General features: G+C 44.1%; 1 protein-coding gene across 4 annotated transcripts in view; it reads right to left on the bottom strand.

The window, feature by feature from the left end:
- Positions 1–11,651: 11,651 nt before the first annotated feature.
- CLIC5 (chloride intracellular channel 5) overlaps positions 11,652–21,271 on the bottom strand; it is a 110,533-nt gene continuing 100,913 nt past the window's right edge. For 2 of the 4 annotated variants that reach the window (XM_060163039.1, XM_060163038.1), the window contains exon 7: positions 19,137–19,308. In XM_060163039.1, the coding sequence (XP_060019022.1) occupies positions 19,268–19,308 (41 nt within the window). In that variant the 3' untranslated portion in view covers positions 19,137–19,267. Of the gene's footprint in view, positions 12,071–14,553; positions 19,309–21,271 lie in introns of those variants that run through there. The other 2 variants (XM_060163041.1, XM_060163040.1) reach the window with 2 other exon arrangements.

Below are 21,271 nucleotides of genomic sequence, written 5' to 3' on the forward strand. Positions count from 1 at the left end.
TTTCAGGCAAATTTGATCCATGTGTTTCAGATTCATTTGCACTTAATCACGAATATCCCTCTGGAAAGAGTTCTTTTCTCTCCCAGAAGATTTTGGAGTCCCTTTGAAGAAGCCCTGTAAGTGCCCTTCTACCCCAGGCTGCCCCGTCCAAGTGCAGAAGGTTGTGTTTGGCCAAAGGAAAACCAACCTGACCGCTGAGGCCATGGGTCTGGTTTGAAATGTCGAACTCGTGAATTTGGACAGTGTTCTGGCAATGGGGAAATGAATTCTGGTCCCAGTGTTTACACAATCAGAGAAAGAAGCCTTCCGTTAAAAAAAAAAAAAATAGTGAAAATGTTCAGATCAACTCTAGAGCATTACCCCGTGGCCATTGGCAGGTCAGTCTCAGCCTCTGGTTCGCAGGTTCAGAATGAGCAATTGCTGCTTTTGTTTGAGGTTGTTTGAGAAAATGTTTTTAACCCAGAGACTCCCAACTACCAAGAAACACCCACGAACCCTCTTGGCTAGCTTCCAAGGGCCATGGCACAACTGTACCCAGGACACACATTTCCCCACCCTCCGTCCACAACAACCCAACCACTGCACTGAAGCCACAATGGCATCCCTTCCATCCAGTACAAACATGTCATTACCGATCTCAGATTAAGTGATGCCATTTGTGTGCCCTGCCTCTTGGGTTTCAGCTGGAGTCCGCCCAACGGCAATGGTCACCACCCTTGAAAACCTCAAGGCACTTACAACTTTGGCCTTTGGCAGAATTCCCTTCACTGTCCTTCTTTAGCCCTGTGACTACAGACCTTTCTTTCTCCCCACTCCCTGCCCACTCCTCTCCTACTTGGAGGCTTTGGGAAATTTCGAAATGAGTTTCCAGTGGAACGAGGTTATCTGTAGAACTGAGTTTTGCTTTGAGTAAATGTCTTCGCTGTATTTCATCAATGTTTTAAGATACAGATTTGTTTTTAACAGCCCTGAAATTAGGGCACTCCTTACAGTTGATGATGGGGAAGTATTATGGTGAGGTCATGGAAAGCATTTTCCTGTTTAGTGGAACATAGAATAATGATGGTGCATCTATTCTAGTCCCCAAAGAGGTATATAAGATCCCTTTTCAAAACACTGTGATAAACTTTTACCTCCCTCATTCATTTCTTCGCCGTTCTGTCTTCGGTCAGAGTATATTGGCCCCGTGCCTGACTCTCTGCACTCAGGAGGAGATGAGGAGAGTGTTGAAATGGCCCCTCCCTTTAGGAAAGTTATAATTTCGTTCTAGACAGAAGTGCATACACGACCAACCATGCAAAGCGCTAAATTAGTGGTGTGGCCAGAAGTGGTGGAGCAGATCAAGATGGAGCCTGAGTGAGATGGAGAGACTGAGCCGGAGGCAGGCAGCCTCACTGCTGGGTTGGCGCTGTGATCCAAGGATGTGAATTCCCGCCTGCAGGACGAGGGGCCTGTGGTGGGTCAGTGTCCCACGGTGAGTTCCACAGAACCGAGTCCAAGGGGAAGCTTTGAGAGAAAAGGGTTCCACTGTGAGGGTGCAGTGAGAGGGCATTGAGAAATGGCACTCTATTCCTTTCTCAGAGATTCCCAACACATCCTAGCATATCATGGGCTAATATAATATTAGAAGTTCACTTCAGAGAAGTTCTACAGTGAAGGACTTATTCAGATTTTCTTTCACTCAGTGTTTTCCAACTATATTTGTTCCTCAAATCCTTTATTTCAGTCAATAGCTGCTCCTGCTGTAATAAACCTTAGGAAAACTCTAAGGTCTCTTTCAGCATTCCAGGAATTCGTGAGCCGATGTGGAGCTGCAGCACATGGGAGAGGAAAGCCTCAGAGAAATGATGTGAGTGAGTGCTGGGCTCCTGGCTCAGGCGTAGAGTGTCGTCGCTGAGAGGAACCCTTTTACCAACTGATCAGTCAAGAAACATGTATTAGCTATGTGGAATCTAAAAAGCAACACAAGGGGCTTCCCTGATGGCGCAGCGGTTGAGAGTCCGCCTGCCGATGCAGGGGACACGGGTTCGTGCCCCGGTCCGGGAGAATCCCCCATGCCTCAGAGCGGCTGGGCCCGTGAGCCATGGCCACTGAGCCTGCACGTCCGGAGCCTGTGCTCCGCAACGGGAGAGGCCACAACAGTGAGAGGCCCACGTACCGCAAAAAAAATAAATAAAAAACAACACAAATGAATGGATATGCAAAACAGAAACAGACTCACAGGTATCGAAAACAAACTAGTGGTTACCAGTGGGGAGAGGGGAAGAGGGGAAGACAAATTAGAGGTATGGGATTAACACGTGCAAACTACTATGTATAAAAATAGATAAGCAAATATTCTGTACAGCACAGAGAATTATAGGCTTGTAATAACCTAGAATGGAGTATAATCTGCAGAAATACTGAATCATAATGCTGTACGCCTGAAACTAATAAAATGTTGTAAATCAACTATCCCTCAATAAAACAAAACAAAACAGAAACCAAATATTACTTGGACAAAAAGAAACATTTATTAAGTACCTATAGTGTACTTAATAAATAGAGTTAAATAGGTATCATTTAATAATAATAGTATATAGTTTGATAAATGTAGTGTTCTGTTGCCAGGAACACAGAGAAATGGAAAACACTTCCCCTGACCTCAAGTGGCTCCTAATCATGGAGAAGACTGGGTGTTAACAAGTGGCCCCAGTAAAACAGCTGGTAGCTGGTAGCTGTCACCGAGGTAGAAGAAAGGTATCCTAAGGAGACTATGCACGGCATAGAGAAAAAGAAATATGAGGCCATGTCAAGAAGCTTCAAGTGTGGAGATGGCCCAAGACGGGTGGGAGGCCCTCCAAATTCGGAAGACAAAATAAAAACATGAGTTTGGGGAGGGAGCAGAGGTCCCGACCTAAAGAAACCAATATAGCACAAGAACTTCTGCAAATTTCCACAGGATGGAAGTAGGGGAACATAACTGAAGATGGATGCTTAGGGCTGGGACCAATTGGCTGGAACAGTATCTGAAAGATTAAGTCCCAAGTGAGCTGAGCCTTTTGAAATTCTAAAACCACCCTAAGGGGCTCTTTGGGGGTCTTGTCGGAATAGGTCCTGACATGGATTGGTCTGTGGTTCGAGATGGTACCACGTGGCCAAAGAAAGCAGAATCCCCAGCACCTCTCCCGGGTGCCACCCACCGTCCTAAGGCTGCCCAGGCTTTTGCCTCAGCATCCGGGTCAGTAAAGAAAGGTGAACCCGGGGAAGAAATTTGCCCATCCCCTCCAGCGCTCGCTGTGCGTCCTGATCGAGTGTGTCCTGTCCCCATCTACCCAAGTCACACCTGCACAGACCCTTTGCATCAGCCCAGCTCCAAGTGGCAATTTAAACCTCTTAAGGCCACCTGTCGAGCACCCACTGGGTAGATTTCCTCTTATCACCGGCTCACGGGGAGTTACTGGATAACGTAATTATGGGGCAGGAGGATGGGGCGTTTTGATTTGTGTTCTTTGAGGATTCGCCAAGGGCATCTCTGCCAAATCCATGATCACCTGAAAGGAAATCTGAAGGAATAAGCTGCTAAATAAATATTCCAGGTGCTCTTCAGGCAAATGGCTTTGAAAATGGGTCTTCTCTGCCCTTCGTCACTGCAGAGCTCAAAGGCGTTTGGGGTGGACAAAGCCGTGTGGGTGCGTCCTCGCAGGAGGAGGTGGAAGGAAGCAAAAGAAGACGTGTTTTCCAAATTGCCTGGAGCCAGGGCATGACAGGGTTGAGAAGCCCTTTGGATGTGGGATGATGCATAAAATAACTTCATGGAGCCAGACCTCTGATCTCCTGGGACTTCCCAGGACATCACCTGCACCCGTTCAGTGCAGATGCCCTCCAGTGCTTACGGGGGGGGGGGGGATGCCAGGGAGGTGACATGAACAGGCCACTTGGTCTCAGACTTGAGGGCACAGGACACGGAGATCCCACTTTTGATGCAGCCAGACAGCCTCTCTGAAGATGCTTGACTGACATCCCGTTTTGGCTGGACTATGTGGAAACAGATTTGGGAAGGGGCACACACAGGACCTTTTTAGAAATGAAACAGATGCATGGTCTATTCATTTCCTAGGGCTTCCGTAATACAGTACCACAGTCTGGGTGGCTTCAAACAACAGAAATGTATTCCCTCGCAGTTCTGAGGGCCGGAAGTCCAAAATCCAAGCCTTGGCAGGACCCTGCTTTCCCTAAGCCTATAGAGGAGAGTCTCTCCTTGCCTCTTCCAGCTTCTGGTGGCTTCTGGTGGCTCCCTGGCTTGTGGCAGCATCACTCCAATCTCTGCCTCTGTCTTCACATGGCTGTGTTCCCTGTGTGTCTGTCTGTGTTCAAATTTTCATCTTCTTATAAGGTTGCCAGTCATCTTGAATTAGGGCCCACCCTAATCCAATACGACCTCATCTTAACCTGATTACATCTGCAAAGACCTATTTCCAAATAAAGTCACATTTACAGGTCCTGGGGTTAGGACTCCAACATATCTTTTGGCGGGGGACATAATTCAACCCGTAACACATGGATATGTGAAAAAGCAAAGATGCTATTCATATGATTTATTGGATCTATTGTCACTTCAACTTTGGGTTCATCCTCTAATAGAGGCAATGGCTTTTTATTTTTGGCTTTAATTTCAAAAAATAGATAATCTTGTGTGATGTAATATAATGTAGAATAAACTCAGGTATAATGAAATTATAATATAGAAGGGGGCTGTAAACCTAAGGGGCAGGGAAGCTACTAGGGACCTAATTGTCACATGAAGTGTTGTTAGAAGAGGGGGAGGAGGACTGAGAAGAGGGAGAAAAATGATCAGAGACGTTTCATGGATTGAATTCCCCCAGTACCTTGGGCAGATTGTAGCCTGACATTGACGAGGGAGCACGGTTAGAGAAAAACAAACAAGGCAGCACCAGCTTACAGTGTGTGGTCCTAACATTCCAGAAGATCCTAGTGGTGGGAGACTGTTGCGTGCTCACAGAAGTAGTGGTGCCAAGAAGAGGACTGAGGTGAGAGCAGGTCCGTGGGGTTCCATCAAGGGGTACCCGTGGGGCATGAAACACAAAGCAGTGCGTGGTTCCATATCACATGGGCCAAGTGGGCGGGGCCTTGCAAACCAAGGCTGCCCTGGGATTCCCCACAGCCAGGCATCATCTCTTCACCTGACCTTGGCTCCGATCTACATGTGATAAAGGGTATTATCGATCGATTCCAGTTCTTAACTGAATTCTGTAGAAGGCCCTCTTAGCTGGTGTTTCTAATGTTCCTAGGGTTCCAGGAAGAGGGGCTAATGCTAGCAATTAAATTAACCACCTGGGGAAGAAAACACGTGACAATCGATGCGGATGGCCATGCTACAAGCCAGGTTGAGCACTAAGGGCTGAATCTGGGGGAGAAGCATTATGGCCATTTATAACTTTGCTTCCGGAGCCTGAAGATGCCGTGAATGGTCTGGCTTTAAAAAATAAACCCTATGAGTTCATCCGAACCTGTCATAAACAGATTCTGCCACATATTACATAATTTTCAAAATTGGTGGGTAGCACTGTAGCATGGTCACATGATTCAATTAAAACATATAAAAATGTGTACAGAGAAAAATTTCCTTCCTACCTTTTCTGCTTCCGTTCAGTTCCTATCCTTCCCAGCAAGGAACATTAATAGTAGTTTTTTATTTATCCTTCCAAGGAATTATTAAAAATTTGCCAGCCAACACAGATATATAATTCTGTTTCACCTTACTATTTTACACCAAGGTAGCATGCTATATGCTTTTTCCTAGAACTATTCCTATGAGTGTAAAATGGGGTATGTACATGTTTATTCATTACAGTGTTGTTTGCAACATCAAAAATTTGGAAATAACTCCAGTGTCCATCAAAAGGGGACTAATTAAGTTATGGAACATCTCCACTATGGAGTAATACACAGTTGTAAAAAAAAAATAATAATGAGGATGAGCCCTATGTACTTATATGAAAAGATCTGCAGGATGCATTAAGTAAAAAATTTAATGTATAAATAGTGTATTTAGTATGTATTTGGGGTAAGAGAAGGAGATAAGAATAGATATATTTTCATTTTCTTGCATCTGAATAAAGAATAATCTAGAAGGATTCACTAGAACCTACTAAAGTCTTTACTTACAGATGGTGAAGGTAGTAAAATGATCCGAGACAGGGAAGGGGGTGAAATTTTCCAATATTTATTTTGTTAGAGTATTTTAATTTTTGAACCACGCAAAGTGTGTTTTCTCTTTAAAATAAGATATACAATTAAAATAAATTAATTAAATGCACATCCCCATCATCTGATAAGCATACCACAAGGAACTTACCCTACAAATATTTCTCACACATGTTCAAAAATACCTTCAAGGAAGTTCACTGTAGTGTTATTTCAACAGCAAAAGACTGGAAATGACCTAAATACCTATTAAATGTAGACTGGTTAAGTGAATTAAGTTACATTCAAACAGTGAAACACCATGCAGATATTCCAAAGAATGTGAAATATGTATTGATATGGAAAGGTCTCCAAGATATAAGTAAAAAAAATGCAACATAAAAACATTGTGCCCCCATTTTTGATAAAATAAATTTGATGCATGCACATACTCCCATGTATCCTGTATTTCTATTAAAAAAAAAAAAACTTGAGGGGCTTCCCTGGTGGCGCAGTGGTTGAGAGTCCGCCTGCCGATGCAGGGGACGCGGGTTCGTGCCCCGGTCCGGGAAGATCCCACATGCCGCGGAGCGGCTGGGCCCGTGAGCCATGGCCGCTGAGCCTGCGCGTCCGGAGCCTGTGCTCCGCAGCGGGAGAGGCCGCAGCGGTGAGACGCCCGCGTACCGCAAAACAAAACAAAACAAACAAATAAAAAAACTTGACGTGCAACGCTGTGTGTGTGTGTGTGTGTGTGTGTGTGTGTGTGTACACACATGGAAAATTTCCGGAAGCAAATACAAAAAATTGCTAATGGTGGTGGCCTCTGGGAAGGGGGTGAGAGTGTGTAGGGTAGGAAAGTCACCTATTTTTCATTGTAATGACTTTTGAACTACATGCCTTTTTCTGTGTGCATTTTTTTTCGATTAAAAATATTTACAAATAAATCAACAAATAAAAGTATATCCATACAATGAAAACTGCAGCTGTAAAACCAACAACTGAGGGAGATTTCAATGTACTTACACAGAACAGTTTCCAAGATACGTTGTTAAACAATATATTTTTAAATTTTAGCTGCTTCAGGGTTTCCCATACTATGTGTTACTTGGTTGACACTTCTACCTGGTGTTCAACCCACACCATTTTTCATTACTTGAGGTATGAACATGTCACATCCCTGCCTTTCAGATCAAGGATGACTCTTTTTGTTCTGGTATGTCTTCCTCACCTCTAAGACTTGATACCAGTCTTTTGGGTTGAAATCCTAGCTCCTACTGGCTTGTGGACACAAGCGACTTAACTGCTGTGTGCCTCAGATTCCCCATCCGTCAAAAAAAAAAAAAGAATACATTACAGGAATGCTGTAAGAATTTGCAATAACTATTTAGCACATAAGGACCCAAGGGTAAGCATTTTTCAAGATGGTGGCTCTTGCTATCATTAATATTCCTTGGGATGTGGCCATCGGAAGTGTAGACAGGAGGGACCACACCCTGGTTTTGCACGAGGGGAGGCCAGGCTTTGTGTGTCATGGCCAAGGCTGTTCCAGAGGAAGCCTAGCATTTGGCTGGTCTATTTGGCCACAGTAGCCTTGAGCCTGTATCTCAGAGAAGCAGCAACTAATAATAGTTCAGAATTCAATATTCTCTGGGTGCAACTGGGGCTGTGTTTTGCTTATATGGTGCATTTAAAGCCCCTCTTAGGGAAGCTTATTCTCATCTTTTAAGCATGAATTGTATCTAGTGGCTCCTCCCCACTCCCACAAGATGCCTCTTGCTGCCTTCTGTTGCCCTGGGTCCATTAGTCCTATTTGTGTTTGAGTCTCTGTTTATAACAATGTCTTTCAGAAGAGGAAGTGAGGATGCCCATGTTGTCTTTCTTCACTTTTACAGAGTTAAAAAGAAGAAGAACTGCCTCTCCACTGTCTCTCCGTTTCATCTCCCAGGGCAGCTCTGGGTCAGCTGGTCTCACTGATGATCCAGTAGGCTTTCTGCCTTGATCCATTGACCAGGGTCTTTTATTGCTGACTTTGGAGCTCCTTGTAAGGTACTCCAAAAAAGCATTTTAAAATAGTGTCTAGTGGGCAATTTACATTTTAACTGCTCCTTTCACTACCCCTCGCAACACCCTCACGTAGTTCCCTTTTCTAGAATTAAATAACCACATCATAGCTTTTGGGCTCCATGTCTCTTTTAGATGTTGAACTTGGCCCTGTTATGGTCTTTGTTTATATAGTGGTTCAGTTAGGGTCTCATCCTTGTCCCCATTCCTCCTCTTTCTCCTAGTGTGTGTCTTCAGGTTATATGGCATCTTGATAAATTAAGGGCCAAATAGTACTATCTGGGCTTGTTTTTCTGAGAATCCTCTGAGAATCACTGACGCTGTGATAAGCGATTGTGCTCAAGGAGTCATGTGATCGTGAGAATGTGGTGGGTGTGAAAGGAAAGACTGAAGACCACCGTTTTCCAAAAGTCCTTTGGTTCCGGGTGAATGTCAAGTGTCTTTTCCCCATTAATTAATCTAGGATTTAAGATCGAAGATCTGCCTGTCTCTTGGGTTTTATTTTAGATGTCACAGTAATTTGGAGACCATTACCCTAGAAATACAGACCTGGATTTCAGGTTCTCTCTCGTCACTTTCCTACCACACTTTTACAAATCCCAGTGGGGGACCTGCCAACTTGCCATTTTCCTTTCTCTTTCCTTTATCCACACTCATCTTCCCTAAGGGTGGGCCCAACCTTATTCTGAAGGTCAAAAGCTCAATGAATGGTGAGAATTTCTTGTGGAAATTTCTAGTAGAAAATAACACTTCACAAGCCCAATACTAATGTTTCCAAAGCTGCAAGCCAGCGAGGACCCCCTGTCTTTCCCCACCACCAACACACAAATACACCTTCCCCTATTATGTTCCCAATACCCTGAAGACGATACTGGCAGGGTGTACACTTGGCTTACTCTTATGTGGCCTCAAGTAAGGATGTGTTTTTTATTTTTTAATTTTCTTTTATTTAAAGGAGGAATTCTACATTTTTTCCCCTTCTACTTTAAAACTATACCAAGAAGTTACGAGGGGATCAGCAACTTCCTCAAGAAACAGTTTATACTCAACTCATTCCATGATGTGGCAGCCTCATGGGTATGTAGCAACTGAATTACAGAGGAAGACATGAGCACAGTTTCTTGTGCTCTCCAAGAGAGAGAAAACCTAAAGTCAGTAAAGAAAATGGAATTGTGCACTTGGGAGAGATCTTCAACAAGTAGACAAATAGATAGCAGTCAGATATATTTCACTTCTCAAACTGAGAAGAATTGAAAAATAATACAACCCGATACTGGCAATGATGTGAAAACATAAGCACTCATATTCTTCTGGTGAGAGAATAAGTTGGAACAATCTGGAGGCAAAGTTAGCAATACTATATATCAGGAGCCTTAAAATCTGCATGTCTTTTGATTTGGCAAATCACCTCCAGAAATCTATTCCAAGGAAAAAAATAGAGGTAACAGAGAATCTCACCAATCGGAACTTCATTATAGCATTGATTATCAGAGTAAAAAATTAGGAAAACCCTAAGGACCAAGTAATAGGGAATTGGTTCAATGGATTAAGATACATAAGACTGATGTCATAGATGAAAAGGGGCTTTGGAAAGATGTTCTTGATATATAAGCAAGAAAAAACATTAGAAAAACAGTATAAAGAGTGTCAGCTGACAATTACACCCCCCCAAAAAAACCCAAACCAAACTAAACAAAAACAAACAAAAAAAAACACACTAGAGAAACTTGATTAAGAAAAGCTAAGTTTATTAGATTTATTTCAATAAAGAAGAATACAGAGTCTTAGCAGTAGAACAGAAAGGGGAAGCTGTAGGAGGAGGAGGTTCACAGGGCTTTATGCCAGAGCTGAGTGATTGATTATAAGATGAGTCTTACCAGGTGGGGAACTGGTGGGGATTGAACGACTTATGACATAGCAGCTTTGGATTGATGGACACAGTACGGTACGGTCTTGAAACAAACATTGTTTAGCAAACTGTTGATCTTGATAAGTAAGCAAGTATTTTCTGGAGCAAGCAGCAGGTTATTTGTGCCTAGTCCTGGTATAGTTTGGCACAGAAACAGGAATATATGTTTTGCTCACAACTGTTTACCATAGAGACAAGAAAGTATTTGGATTTCAGTTGTCAATAATAGCTCTTTTGTTAAAAAAAATTGTCTATATTTATATTTCAATCTCACTAGATAATTATGTGTAAATTAAATGTGGTTATCTCCTGGTGGAGGGGTTACAGGTATTCTTTTAGTTTCTTCTTTCTTGCTAGTTTGTATTTTCTAAGTTTTCTCTAATGAACATATATTCAGAAAAGAAGATGCATTCGTTTAACTCATATTGAGTTAATTGCAGATAATTGCAGGACTATAGCATCCATAGTCACTCTCACTTCAGAACTTCTAACCCATTTCTGAGTACACCAAATCGAGGCAGAATGTTGTGGCCTACTTGGGAAACTGGCTAGATCATCACCTAATCCAACCATGCGACTCAATGTGCATTAGACGGCTTTTCATCTGTTCAGACAGATAAGCACTGTAAAGACTGTATTAGAAGGATCCATTCTTCAGATGTATAATGAAAGCATACTTAGCAAACACAGACATGCATTTCTGTCCCGGACTCTGTTATCATTCCACATTCAGAATTACGATACAGTGGGGATCAGGGACTCCAGGGAAGCGGTGAACCAGAAGTCTCGAATACTGTCTCATGACTCTCCAATCAACCACTGATAAATTTTTTTGAGCTTCTGATATTAGCTGAGGCATGGCACAAAAATTGGATAACCTACGTTCCAGTCCTTAAAGGAGCTTAGTTTTTCATTGGGGAAGGGGCTATGAGGAGTGATTGACACACAGGGAACAATGCCAAGTAGCTACAAGATGGCATATAACCAAGCCACGGGTGGATCAGGTGTTGATTCTATGCTGGTCTCTATCATGACACTTGTACTATGCATCTTGTGTGGTCTAGACTCCAAGTCCTATACAAATTCACTGGTTTGAAGGTTTGGGACATTGAGATATTCTAGTTAAAGACGGGTTAAACTCAAATTTTTTAAAATGTCCTTTCTTTATATTGAAAATCTTTCCAAAACTTGAGTCTGGTTTACTTTCTGCATAAGTAACTGTAGCTCAGTGAACCTAATTGTGGGGCCCACAGTCATTCTCATTGCATCTAGATGTAGATTTCATTCAGGGTAGATGAGAAAGATAGGAGGCTGATGTGGACATGAATTGACTCCAAAATAGCCTGAAATTTACAAGACACCCCCCCAACACACACACACACACACACACACACACACATTCCTAGTATCCATGTGTTTTCTGTTGATCATCTCTTTCCATTAAAGACTACAGTGACACCTTCCAACAGATGGAAGATTCCAATTGGCCAAAATGTCATTCTACTTGAAATAACCCTTTATTATTCATAAATACTCTTCATCAGGGATTTCATCATCTCATAGGCAAGAGGCCTTAATAACCCCTGCGGGAAACTGAGACTCAGAAAGGGACTTTATGCCAAGTCACATAGTAACTAAGTGATGGACCTACGATTAAAATCCTGATCTCCTTGTTTTTAATCCTCAGCCTCCTACCTCTCTAGTCTGACACCCCATGCCTTTCCCCACAAGGCAAAACTTACTGGGGACTCCGGCGATCTTAAGCTACTAGACATAAGAGTAAAAAAGACACGGCCCACAACACCTTTGAGTATATGAGATGCTCCCATCTCCAAGTCCACCTTTTGGAAGCTCCTCTGGAACAAGGCGCAGTTCTCCTCAATGCCAAGCACAGGGATTGCCACTCGCATGCCCCTTGGTTTTGTCACAGCATAGGGAAGGAAACAAAACGCAGAGAGATGAAGACCCATGTTCCCAGCCCTTGGTCAGCCTGTAGAACAGACCCTCTACACGCAAACAGTAGAAACACAGAACACCTCCTGGGTGAACAAGCTGATGATCTAACTGGCTATTAACAGCAACAACAAACTTGGCTAATATACCACTTAGGATGTTTTGGCCACTCATAATAATAAACAAAGAAGCAATAAACATCCTCAAACAGTCTAGGATGTATCACAGGACAGGAAGTGCAGAGGTAGAACCAGTCTCAAGATTTGACATTTCAGCAGCTCGGGGTCCCATCGAGGACCCAGGCTCTCTCCACTCTTGTTGCATTTTGCAGTGTATTAGTGCCTTTGCCTGAGGCTTGGCCCTCATGGTCTCCAGAGGGCGGCAGCGCTTCCAGACCTCACACCCACATTCCGAGGGAGCACCAGAGGCAGTGACTTAGGGAGTCACTTTCTGAAAAACGAGGAAATCTTTCTCAGCAGTTCCTGAACAAACCTCCCCTCACAACACTGGGTGAAACTTGGTCAAGAGTCCACTCTGAAACCAACCACAGCCAGGAGGACAGGCTCAGACCATTCATAATTCACCCCTGAACCTGGGGTTGGAACCATCCTCACCTGAGTCACAGGAGGGTGGGGAGAGAGTGGGCAGGTGGGGAGAAGGGAGGAATGGGGAAGTGGACTCCGACCCCATCAGAGATCACCAGAGGAAGATAGGGGTGGTCGGGATGGAGAGATGACCACCAATAGTATCTGCTCTGAGCTGCCGGCTGCCTCTCCCACCAGGACTTATTCCCTGAGTCAAGGGTCTGATCTCTTCCAAGGAATGAGAAGCTGTTCTGACAGAGCACGGAGAGCACAGAGGACTGCCAGGACCTTTGCACCTTTCAGCAGTGTGAATGCTCACAGAGATCCTCCTCAGGTGCAACGTTGACTACAGGTAAATTCTTTCTTTTTAATTTTATTTTAATAAATTAAATAATTTATTTTTTGGCTGTGTTGGGTCTTCGTTGCTGTGCGTGGGCTTTCTCTAGTTGCGGCAAGCAGGGGCTACTCTTCATTGTCGTGCAAGGGCTTCTCACTGCGGTTGTTTCTCTTGTTGCGGAGCACAGGCTCTAGGCACGCAGGCGTCAGTAGTTGTGGCTATTGGGCTCTAGAGCGCAGGCTCAGTAGTTGTGGCGCACAGGCTTAGTTGCTCCGCGGCATGTGGGATCTTCCCAGACCAGGGCTTGAACCCACGTCCCCTGCATTGGCAGGCGGATTCTTAATCACTGAGCCACCAGGGAAGCCCCTACAGGTAAATTCTTACTGAGGATTCTGGGGACCTTAATCCAGAGTCAGTGACATGATGCTAAGGGTGGGAATTTCAGGCCAGGAAAGCTGATAGGGCGAGGCCACCGAGGGCCAAGAGAGAGCTTTGGGTGCAGATAGACCAGTCTTTTAAGGTGTTCGTTAAATCGCACCTACACTGTCACTGCTGGCCCACCCCCAGGTACAATACACATAGGAAATTGAAATAAGACCCACGAAGGAACATCAGTATATTTTTTTCACCTGGGCCATGTACCATGATAGAATTTTTAGCCTTGCTAAAGTAAAAATCTGTTTTTGGATGGCTGAGTCACAAGCTTTTTGCTTTTCCTTCTGTTCTTCTTCCTCCTTTTTTTTTTCTTTTCTTTTTTTAATTGAAGTCTAGTTGATTTACAATGTCATGTTAGTTTCAGGTGTACAGCACAGTGCTTCAGTTCTATATATATATATATATATATATATAAATATATATATATATATATATTCATTCTGTTCCAGATTCTTTGCCCTTATAGGTTATTACAAAATATTGAGTATAGTTCTCTGTGCTATACAGTAGGTCCTTGTTGGTTATCTATTTTATATACAGTAGTGTGTATCCGTTAATCCCATCCTCCTAATTTACCCCTTCCCCCCTACACCTTTGGTAATCATAAATTTGTTTTCTATGTCTCTGGGTCTATTACTGTTTTGTAAATAAGTTCATTTGTATCTTTTATTTTTCAGATTCCACAAGAAGCGATATCATATGATATTTGTCTTTGTCTAGCTTACTTCACTCAGTAGGATAATCTCTCGGTCCATCCATGTTGCTACAAATGGCATCATTTCATTCCTTTTATTACTTTTTTTTTGCCTGCACCGTGGGGCTTGCGGGATCTTAGCTCCCCAACCGGGGACTGAACCCAGGGCCTCGGCAGTGAGAGCACCAAATCCTAACCACTGTACCACCAGGGAATTCCCTATTTCATTCTTTTTTATTGCTGTGTAATTTTTATTTGCTTTTGATTTTTAAGAAGAACATATTTTCTTTTACAATGGGAAAATAAAATAACAGTTGGGAAAAAAGAGGTATTTCGTACACATTTCAAACAGCATAGGAAATTCCCACCTCCAGTAAGAAGTCTGATGATCGCCTTTGTAATATTTGAAAATAAACCAACTTTATTTGAATCAGTCAATATCAATCAAGACTGGAAAACAAATTTATGACTGGTTCAGGTTCATGAGGAAGACACTCAGCAACATCTTCATTAAAAGGCATTTTACATTATTAAGGCTTGAAAGCAAGACCTGCAATTTTATCACCACAGTTAAAGGTCCTGAGAAAATCAAGTTACCATCATTGGGAGTGTCTTTATAAAATGATACGTTTGATCTTTTATAAAAGCTAGGCTTCTTTTGCTAAATTAGTTAGCTCTCCAGCTTATAAAATGGGATAGGCAGGTGGTCAGGAAAGATAGACAAATTCAAACATCAGCTGGGTATTTTATATTTTAAATATATGCATAGTCAGTATTGCAAAATCTCTAATTATACATAAATACCTTAGACAACTGTATCCTTAAAATTGTATTTTGCCGAAAAAACAGATTGCTTTTAGAGAAACACAGATTAGCCCAAACCCTACAACGAGGCAACTTTAAATTTTAGTTTTAGTTGCAGAGGGTAGCATTGGATTCATTTCCTTGAGTAACATTAAGTAAGATTACGCACACTTTGGATCATACCTAATTACGAAATGAAAGTATCCTGAAAGTAAACTGGGAGGAGAATACCGACAAAGGGAGAGGAAGATGCATTCATAGGAGGGCACGTGTTGTTTGGATTAAGTGCCAAAAGCAGTGGATAGAAGCTAATGGGCCTTGTGTGCTAGAAGGGCCCCAAAGCCAATGATGTGATCACTTCTGTCCCAACATCAGAACCAGGATGCTTCACAGGCACACTCCTTTCTCTAATGCTTTAGGTTCTTTTTAATGTTACATAAAAGATAAGAAAGTGATCCCTTGTGAATCATCGAGCTTAGTTTTAACCATGAGTTACTGCTTCATCTTTCCAAGGAGGAAGACACCGGCATCTTGATTCCCTCTGCTGTTGACCTGGCTCCTGATCAGTGGAAACAGGAACCACAGACGTACCTACTGGATGTCTTAGACCAACTTAATTTCAGACAGACTCTCCCTGCTTCCTCCTGATGGAAAACTTGCTGGGTAGACCTGCACTTTCCTGACTCTGCCTCCCTTTTAATTCTCTTTGTCCAGACCTTGCTGATTTCTAAGACTCTTAGATCTTCAGGGTCCATTCTGGGCATGATGCATTTTGCAACAATTCTAAGATGCTTGGTCTTGTCTTTCTGCAGAGTGGCCAGTGGGCACAGGTGTTGTGAGCTTCTGTTATTTCATTCAGTGCTAGAAAATTCAGCCCAGGAAACCTCACTCTTGCCATGGCCCCTTTCTAATGAAAAGATCAAACTCCTCAATGGCCCCACCAGCATGAGAAGTGAACGCTGAAGACGGTGCCATTTCCTAGGAAGCTGAAACCGGTTTGAGATGCTGCGGTCCAATAACCCAGTGGAGCGTGGGTTTCACTTTTCAACTCATGAGCTTGGTGCCAGGCAGCTGTATCCTTGTTCAAAACAAGACAGCCGTACTCATGCCTGTGATTCTGAATTGTCAGGTGATGAAGGTGTGCGATAGAAGGAACTATGCTCTGGACCAATCCAGACTTTACTGACCCAGCTCATCTTTTATAGCTATTAAAATCTTATCCCATACCCTCTCGGGGCCACCTGAGAGGCAGGCAGGACTGAGAAGATGGGTAAATTCAACACAGTCGTTCTGAGTATGATTCTTGTTTCTCCCCCACTATGCTACTCCACCAAAAAAGCCACAGTGATGTGAAAGTCGAAGGAGAGAATTAAATCCAGAGTAAAACAGGATCTTAACCCAAATAAATCCCCTTTCAGCGTCATTGAAATGCTTTCTGAGGCATCGATATGCATTCCAGACCAATGACAAAGGTCACCTCCCATCTTAACACTCTGGAGTTCAGGGTCAAACTGCAGACCATCAATACTCCCTGAGTTGGTTCTGGGGACACCTAAGGACGTCTCCACACTGTTGCTGGGAGATGATAAGCTGTGTACATGACAAGGTCATGGCCAAAACCCGGGGAGGCTGAAAGATCTGGAGAAAAATCTCTTTGGAAAAAAATAATCATAAGGCAATATTATTATTATGTAAAAATATTCTGATAAATCTGGTCATAGACATTAAAGCTTTAAATCAATAGTCAGTTGCATCCCATGATAATCTCCTGTTGCAAGAAAAAGATAGTCCTGGATTGAGTACCAGGAAGTGCTGTCCATCTAGCACTCCTCTCCCTATTCTACGTGGTTACTGTCCCAACCTCACCCCCTTGCCTTAATATTGTTATTTATGTAAAACGAAGTCAACCACAGAAAGAACATCTAGAACCAACAATGTGGATTTGGTTTGGCTTGTTTGTTTTTAAAGGCTGGGTTTAAAGACTCACCAGTTGCTGAATTCTGAATATCAAAGCAGAGTCTTGGGGTGCAAAAACTCCTCTGGGGGAGCTACTCCACTTGAGCTCCTCCTGTTTTCTCTGTCGCTATGCTCCTCAGATGTGCTTTAAGACAAGCGCCTCTCTGGGTCTCAGGAAAGTAAACTGCCTCTTAGATCATCACGCTTGTGCTGTGACGTTGAGGGAAGGATTTCTGGGATAACGGGATTTCACACTACGTAAAAGGCCTGTGGGATCATTCAAGCTTTCACCTCCCAGGAGGCCAGTTTGGGGCTTTTCCCTACAGTCAAAAGGACTGTCTCCTTACCAGTTCTTTTCAAACATCTCCAGGGACAAAATTACCAGGGAGTCTGTGGAAAGGTTCGCTTAGAGGTGAAAATGCATCAATTCATTCTGCGTTTTGAAAGGTCTCAGGCTTATAGGATGTCTTGCTGAGAAACGTCGTCTTCCTCCCTGGGCTAAAGGAGACCCTCCTGCTTCTTCTCATTGGCTCTGATCAGGGGCCCCTTTTATCTCCAGAGATCCCTGGAGGCAGGTAGGTCCGGGGATTGCTTGGGTTAGAATCTGGTGATGTTTCTACAGGAAGGCCCTGTGCCGTCCTGCCCTCACTGACCAGTGAGCCAAGTCCTGGGGCTTTCGGGCACTTGGGAGCCTCTCTCTCCACCAACAGGCAACACAGAAGGAAGGATTGTTGGACGTGAGGGTCTGTGGCGGGTGGACTTTCTCCCAGGGTGTTCACGGGAAGAGGGAGCTGATGACTAGCTCATTTTTCTTCGTTTCCTCTGCACAGGTCCCCGTGCTCAAGCAGGGTGAGCTTTTAAGGAGCTGAAATTCAAGGAGAATGACTACAGAGCGAAATATTAGCTAAAAAACAGTTTCTTCTTTTTCATCTTGCAGTTGAGTCAGATGGTAGGAAAATTGACCCAGATGTGTATGTATTTTCTGTTCGAGTTTAAACCACATGGTTTCCCAATCAGAAAGGCCCATGGACCTTATTCCTAAGGCTCCGTGATCAAGCCACCTCCTAAATGTATCTGTCACCCATCAGAGGCTACAGTTGATTCAGAGAGCACCCGGCTTAGCAGACTCACATCCAGGAACAACTTGAAGAGACCGGACAGTCATTTTTGGCCAATTCTTGGATTTTGGTGGGTAGTTACATGACATCACCAGTTCAAGACTTACTTAGATCATAAGAGAGAAGACCTATCTAAAAGATTCCTGGGAAACATTGAGCCCTAAAGAACTTTTTTTTAATCCTCACCCATCCCTCCACCCCCCCACTCCCATCCGCTTTCTCAGAGACCAAAATTCCCTCGTGGATAAACACAGTCAAACCCAGGCATGTAATCTCCAATGAAACCACTCCCGTAAGCAAGCAAACCCCATGGCTGGTAGACCCCTTGGGCCTTTTGGCATTGACACTGTTCCCCTCCCCTCCCCTTCCCAGTCACCCCAGCTTGGAATTACATGCCAATTGCCCTTCCTGGCAAGGCCTGGACAGATAAAAATGGAGATCAGCATCAAGCCAGGTACTTGATAGCATCAGACAGCGCCTGGCACTGCAGCAAACTGAGACTGTGTCTGAAATAGTTTTCCAATCTGGCCTTCAGTGCCCAAAGGGACAGGAGTGCCAGAAAGCGGTGAGGGACTGGAGGTGTGTCTGCCGGATGCCCAAATGCACACCTGCTCCATTCTTTCCATTCACTCTCTGTGTCCCCCTAACAAAGCACTGCATCTCTTTCTAATGAGAACTAAGATGGCGTTTGGCCTTGGCCTTGGAGTTACTGACAAAGAGGTGAGTGGACGAGGACAGGGTGTTGCACGTGTCTAACACAGCCTAGGAGATATTTTGATATTGGCAAAAGGGGCCAGTGACAATCCCACAGACGGGTTCGTTCTCCCGCACTGACCCCAGATACACTGAACCCAGCCCAGGCCCGAAAGGCTGAGAGCTTGACGGTTTCTCTCATTTCTGCTTGCAGGTTCCTGCCTGATCAGATGGGGGTGGTGCCGACCTTCATCAAAGACAGCAGGCTGGGGTTCCAATGATGCCAGCAAGATGCGGCCTGATAAAAACAGAAGTCTCTGGAGGTGCTGTGGAAAAGGAGTCCGTGAAGCTAGAGTCCTTGGGGAGATGGTGAGTCTTTCTGCAGCAGTGATGGGGCAAGACGGCCAAGTTCAGGATCGGCTGAGGCGCTTGGCCACGTCCGCATAGGCCAACTCAATCTCACTGTCGGCCGCGCAGGTGTTGGTGAACTCGTCCCGGGCATAGGCGTTCTTAAGGTACCGCCACAAGCCCGTCATCTCAGCCGGGAAATCGTAGTTGCGGTATTTCTTGGCCACAGTCTACAACAGAGATGGCAGGATGGAGACGGTGTTAAAGCATGAAACAAACCACCGGGAAGGTGTTAGTGGTGTGACCGAGTGTGTGCACAGAGGGAAGACCCTCCATGCATCCCAAGGGGCCGGCAGCAAGATGCTTGTCATACAAGGTGGCAGTGCTGCCTTTTAAATGCAATTTATTTTATTTTATTTTATATTTTATTTATTTTTATTTTATTGTATTTTCTCAAGCAAATATAATTTGCCCTTTGACTTAGTAATTCTGCTTCCAGGGATTTTTTTCCTTAGGAAATACCACGGGTGTACAAGACGATTTAGCTACACACATAGGACTGCTATAGCAGGACTGCTATAGCAGGACTGCTATAGCAGGACTGCTAATAGCAGGACTATTTGGAATAGCAAAAAAAGGACTCCAACACAAATGTCCAGCAACACGTGAATGGATAAATACGTTATCATACATATCTGGAGAGCCATGAAAAATGATGCTGCGGGGGAAATCCCAGTGACTTGGAAAACGCTTCAAGAGAGGCCGTTAAGTTTGAAGTGTAGCATAAGGCATTTGGAGAAATATGTAGGATGACTAGAAGTATATACACCAATCTATTACCAGTGGTTACGTCTGCTTGATTGAATTATAGACAACCTTTTTTTTTCTTTTTTCCCCATCCACTTTGCTTTACTAAGCATCCTTATTTACAGAAGAGAATACAAAGCATAAAACGTAAGTTAGGTATAGCAATGTATATGGAGGTTCAGGGTATGTGGGAGTGAACAGACAGTGATTTCTGTTCTCTCCTTAGCTTACCACACTCGGGGCTGTGGACTTGGGCGTTCTGGGGAAGTGGTGTTTGTGTTGAGAGACACAGTAGCATAGTGGTTAAAAGCGTGGGCTCTGGATCCCAGCTGACTGGATCTGCAATCCTGACCACACTACTTGACAGGTGTGTGACCTTGGACTAGTTACTTAACTTCTCTGAGCCCCAAATTCTTTTCCTCTAAAATGGAGGTAATAAGACGAGCTACCTTGGAGTAATAAATCAGTTAATACACATAAAATGATTGGGGGTGGGGAGGGCTGGCTCATACTAAGTGCTCAATAAAGATGACCTGTTGTCAGAATTCACTGAGACCCACCTTTTGCCCACTGCATGCATTCCTTCCTAGGTAGGGGCTGCGTGGTCTCTTTAATAAGGTCTCTCTAGCCAGGGAGGGCTTCAAAGACGTGAGACCTGTGAGTCACGGGGGTCTCACACTCGGAAGGGCCCTGCTCTTGGTTTAACACTCTGCTGTCAACATCTGGAAACTGACGACTTTTTTAACGGGCACCCTTTTAGTTTCGCTGGGCACTGGGGCCTGCACATTGACTAGTCTTGCCTCTACCCCTCGGGAACTGGGGAGGAGAGAGCAAAGAGTAGCCTCTCTCCTACACCACTGACTTCTGACTCCTTTCCTTGCTTTCTTTTTAAAGAGGTCACCAGATCACTGGCCCAGGGATCCTCCCACACAGGGAACCCCCCAGACCAGCCACTCCGGGCTTTCATCTTCATCTGGGCGCCAGTGCTGTGCCGGGTTCCCCAGAAAGCAGTTCTGAGTGAGGGACACCGATGACCTATTGTGTGAACAGCTCAGTCGCATAGACACGACCACGTTCCAGGGAGGATGCATTTCCCCGCTCCGATCTCCCGCATCGGTTTTGAACTTCCATTACGGCCCTAAGCTCTATTCTACTCCGAATCACAGTCAGTTCATATCCCCGCCCCTCTTCCCTAGCTTGTGAGCAGTATGAGGACAGGAACCACAGCTTCTTCATCTCTGTCTCCCTGATAACCTCAACAATGCTGTTGATAAGAGTAACAACAATAGCAAACATCTATTCCCTCTGCTCTGCACCAGGCACTGCCTTAAGCACTTGGCAAGCTACTGAAATCCCTAAATAACACTACAAGGAAGAGTGTGTTAT

Source organism: Lagenorhynchus albirostris, chromosome 10, assembly GCF_949774975.1.
Source record: "Lagenorhynchus albirostris chromosome 10, mLagAlb1.1, whole genome shotgun sequence".
Taxonomy (NCBI): domain Eukaryota; kingdom Metazoa; phylum Chordata; class Mammalia; order Artiodactyla; family Delphinidae; genus Lagenorhynchus; species Lagenorhynchus albirostris.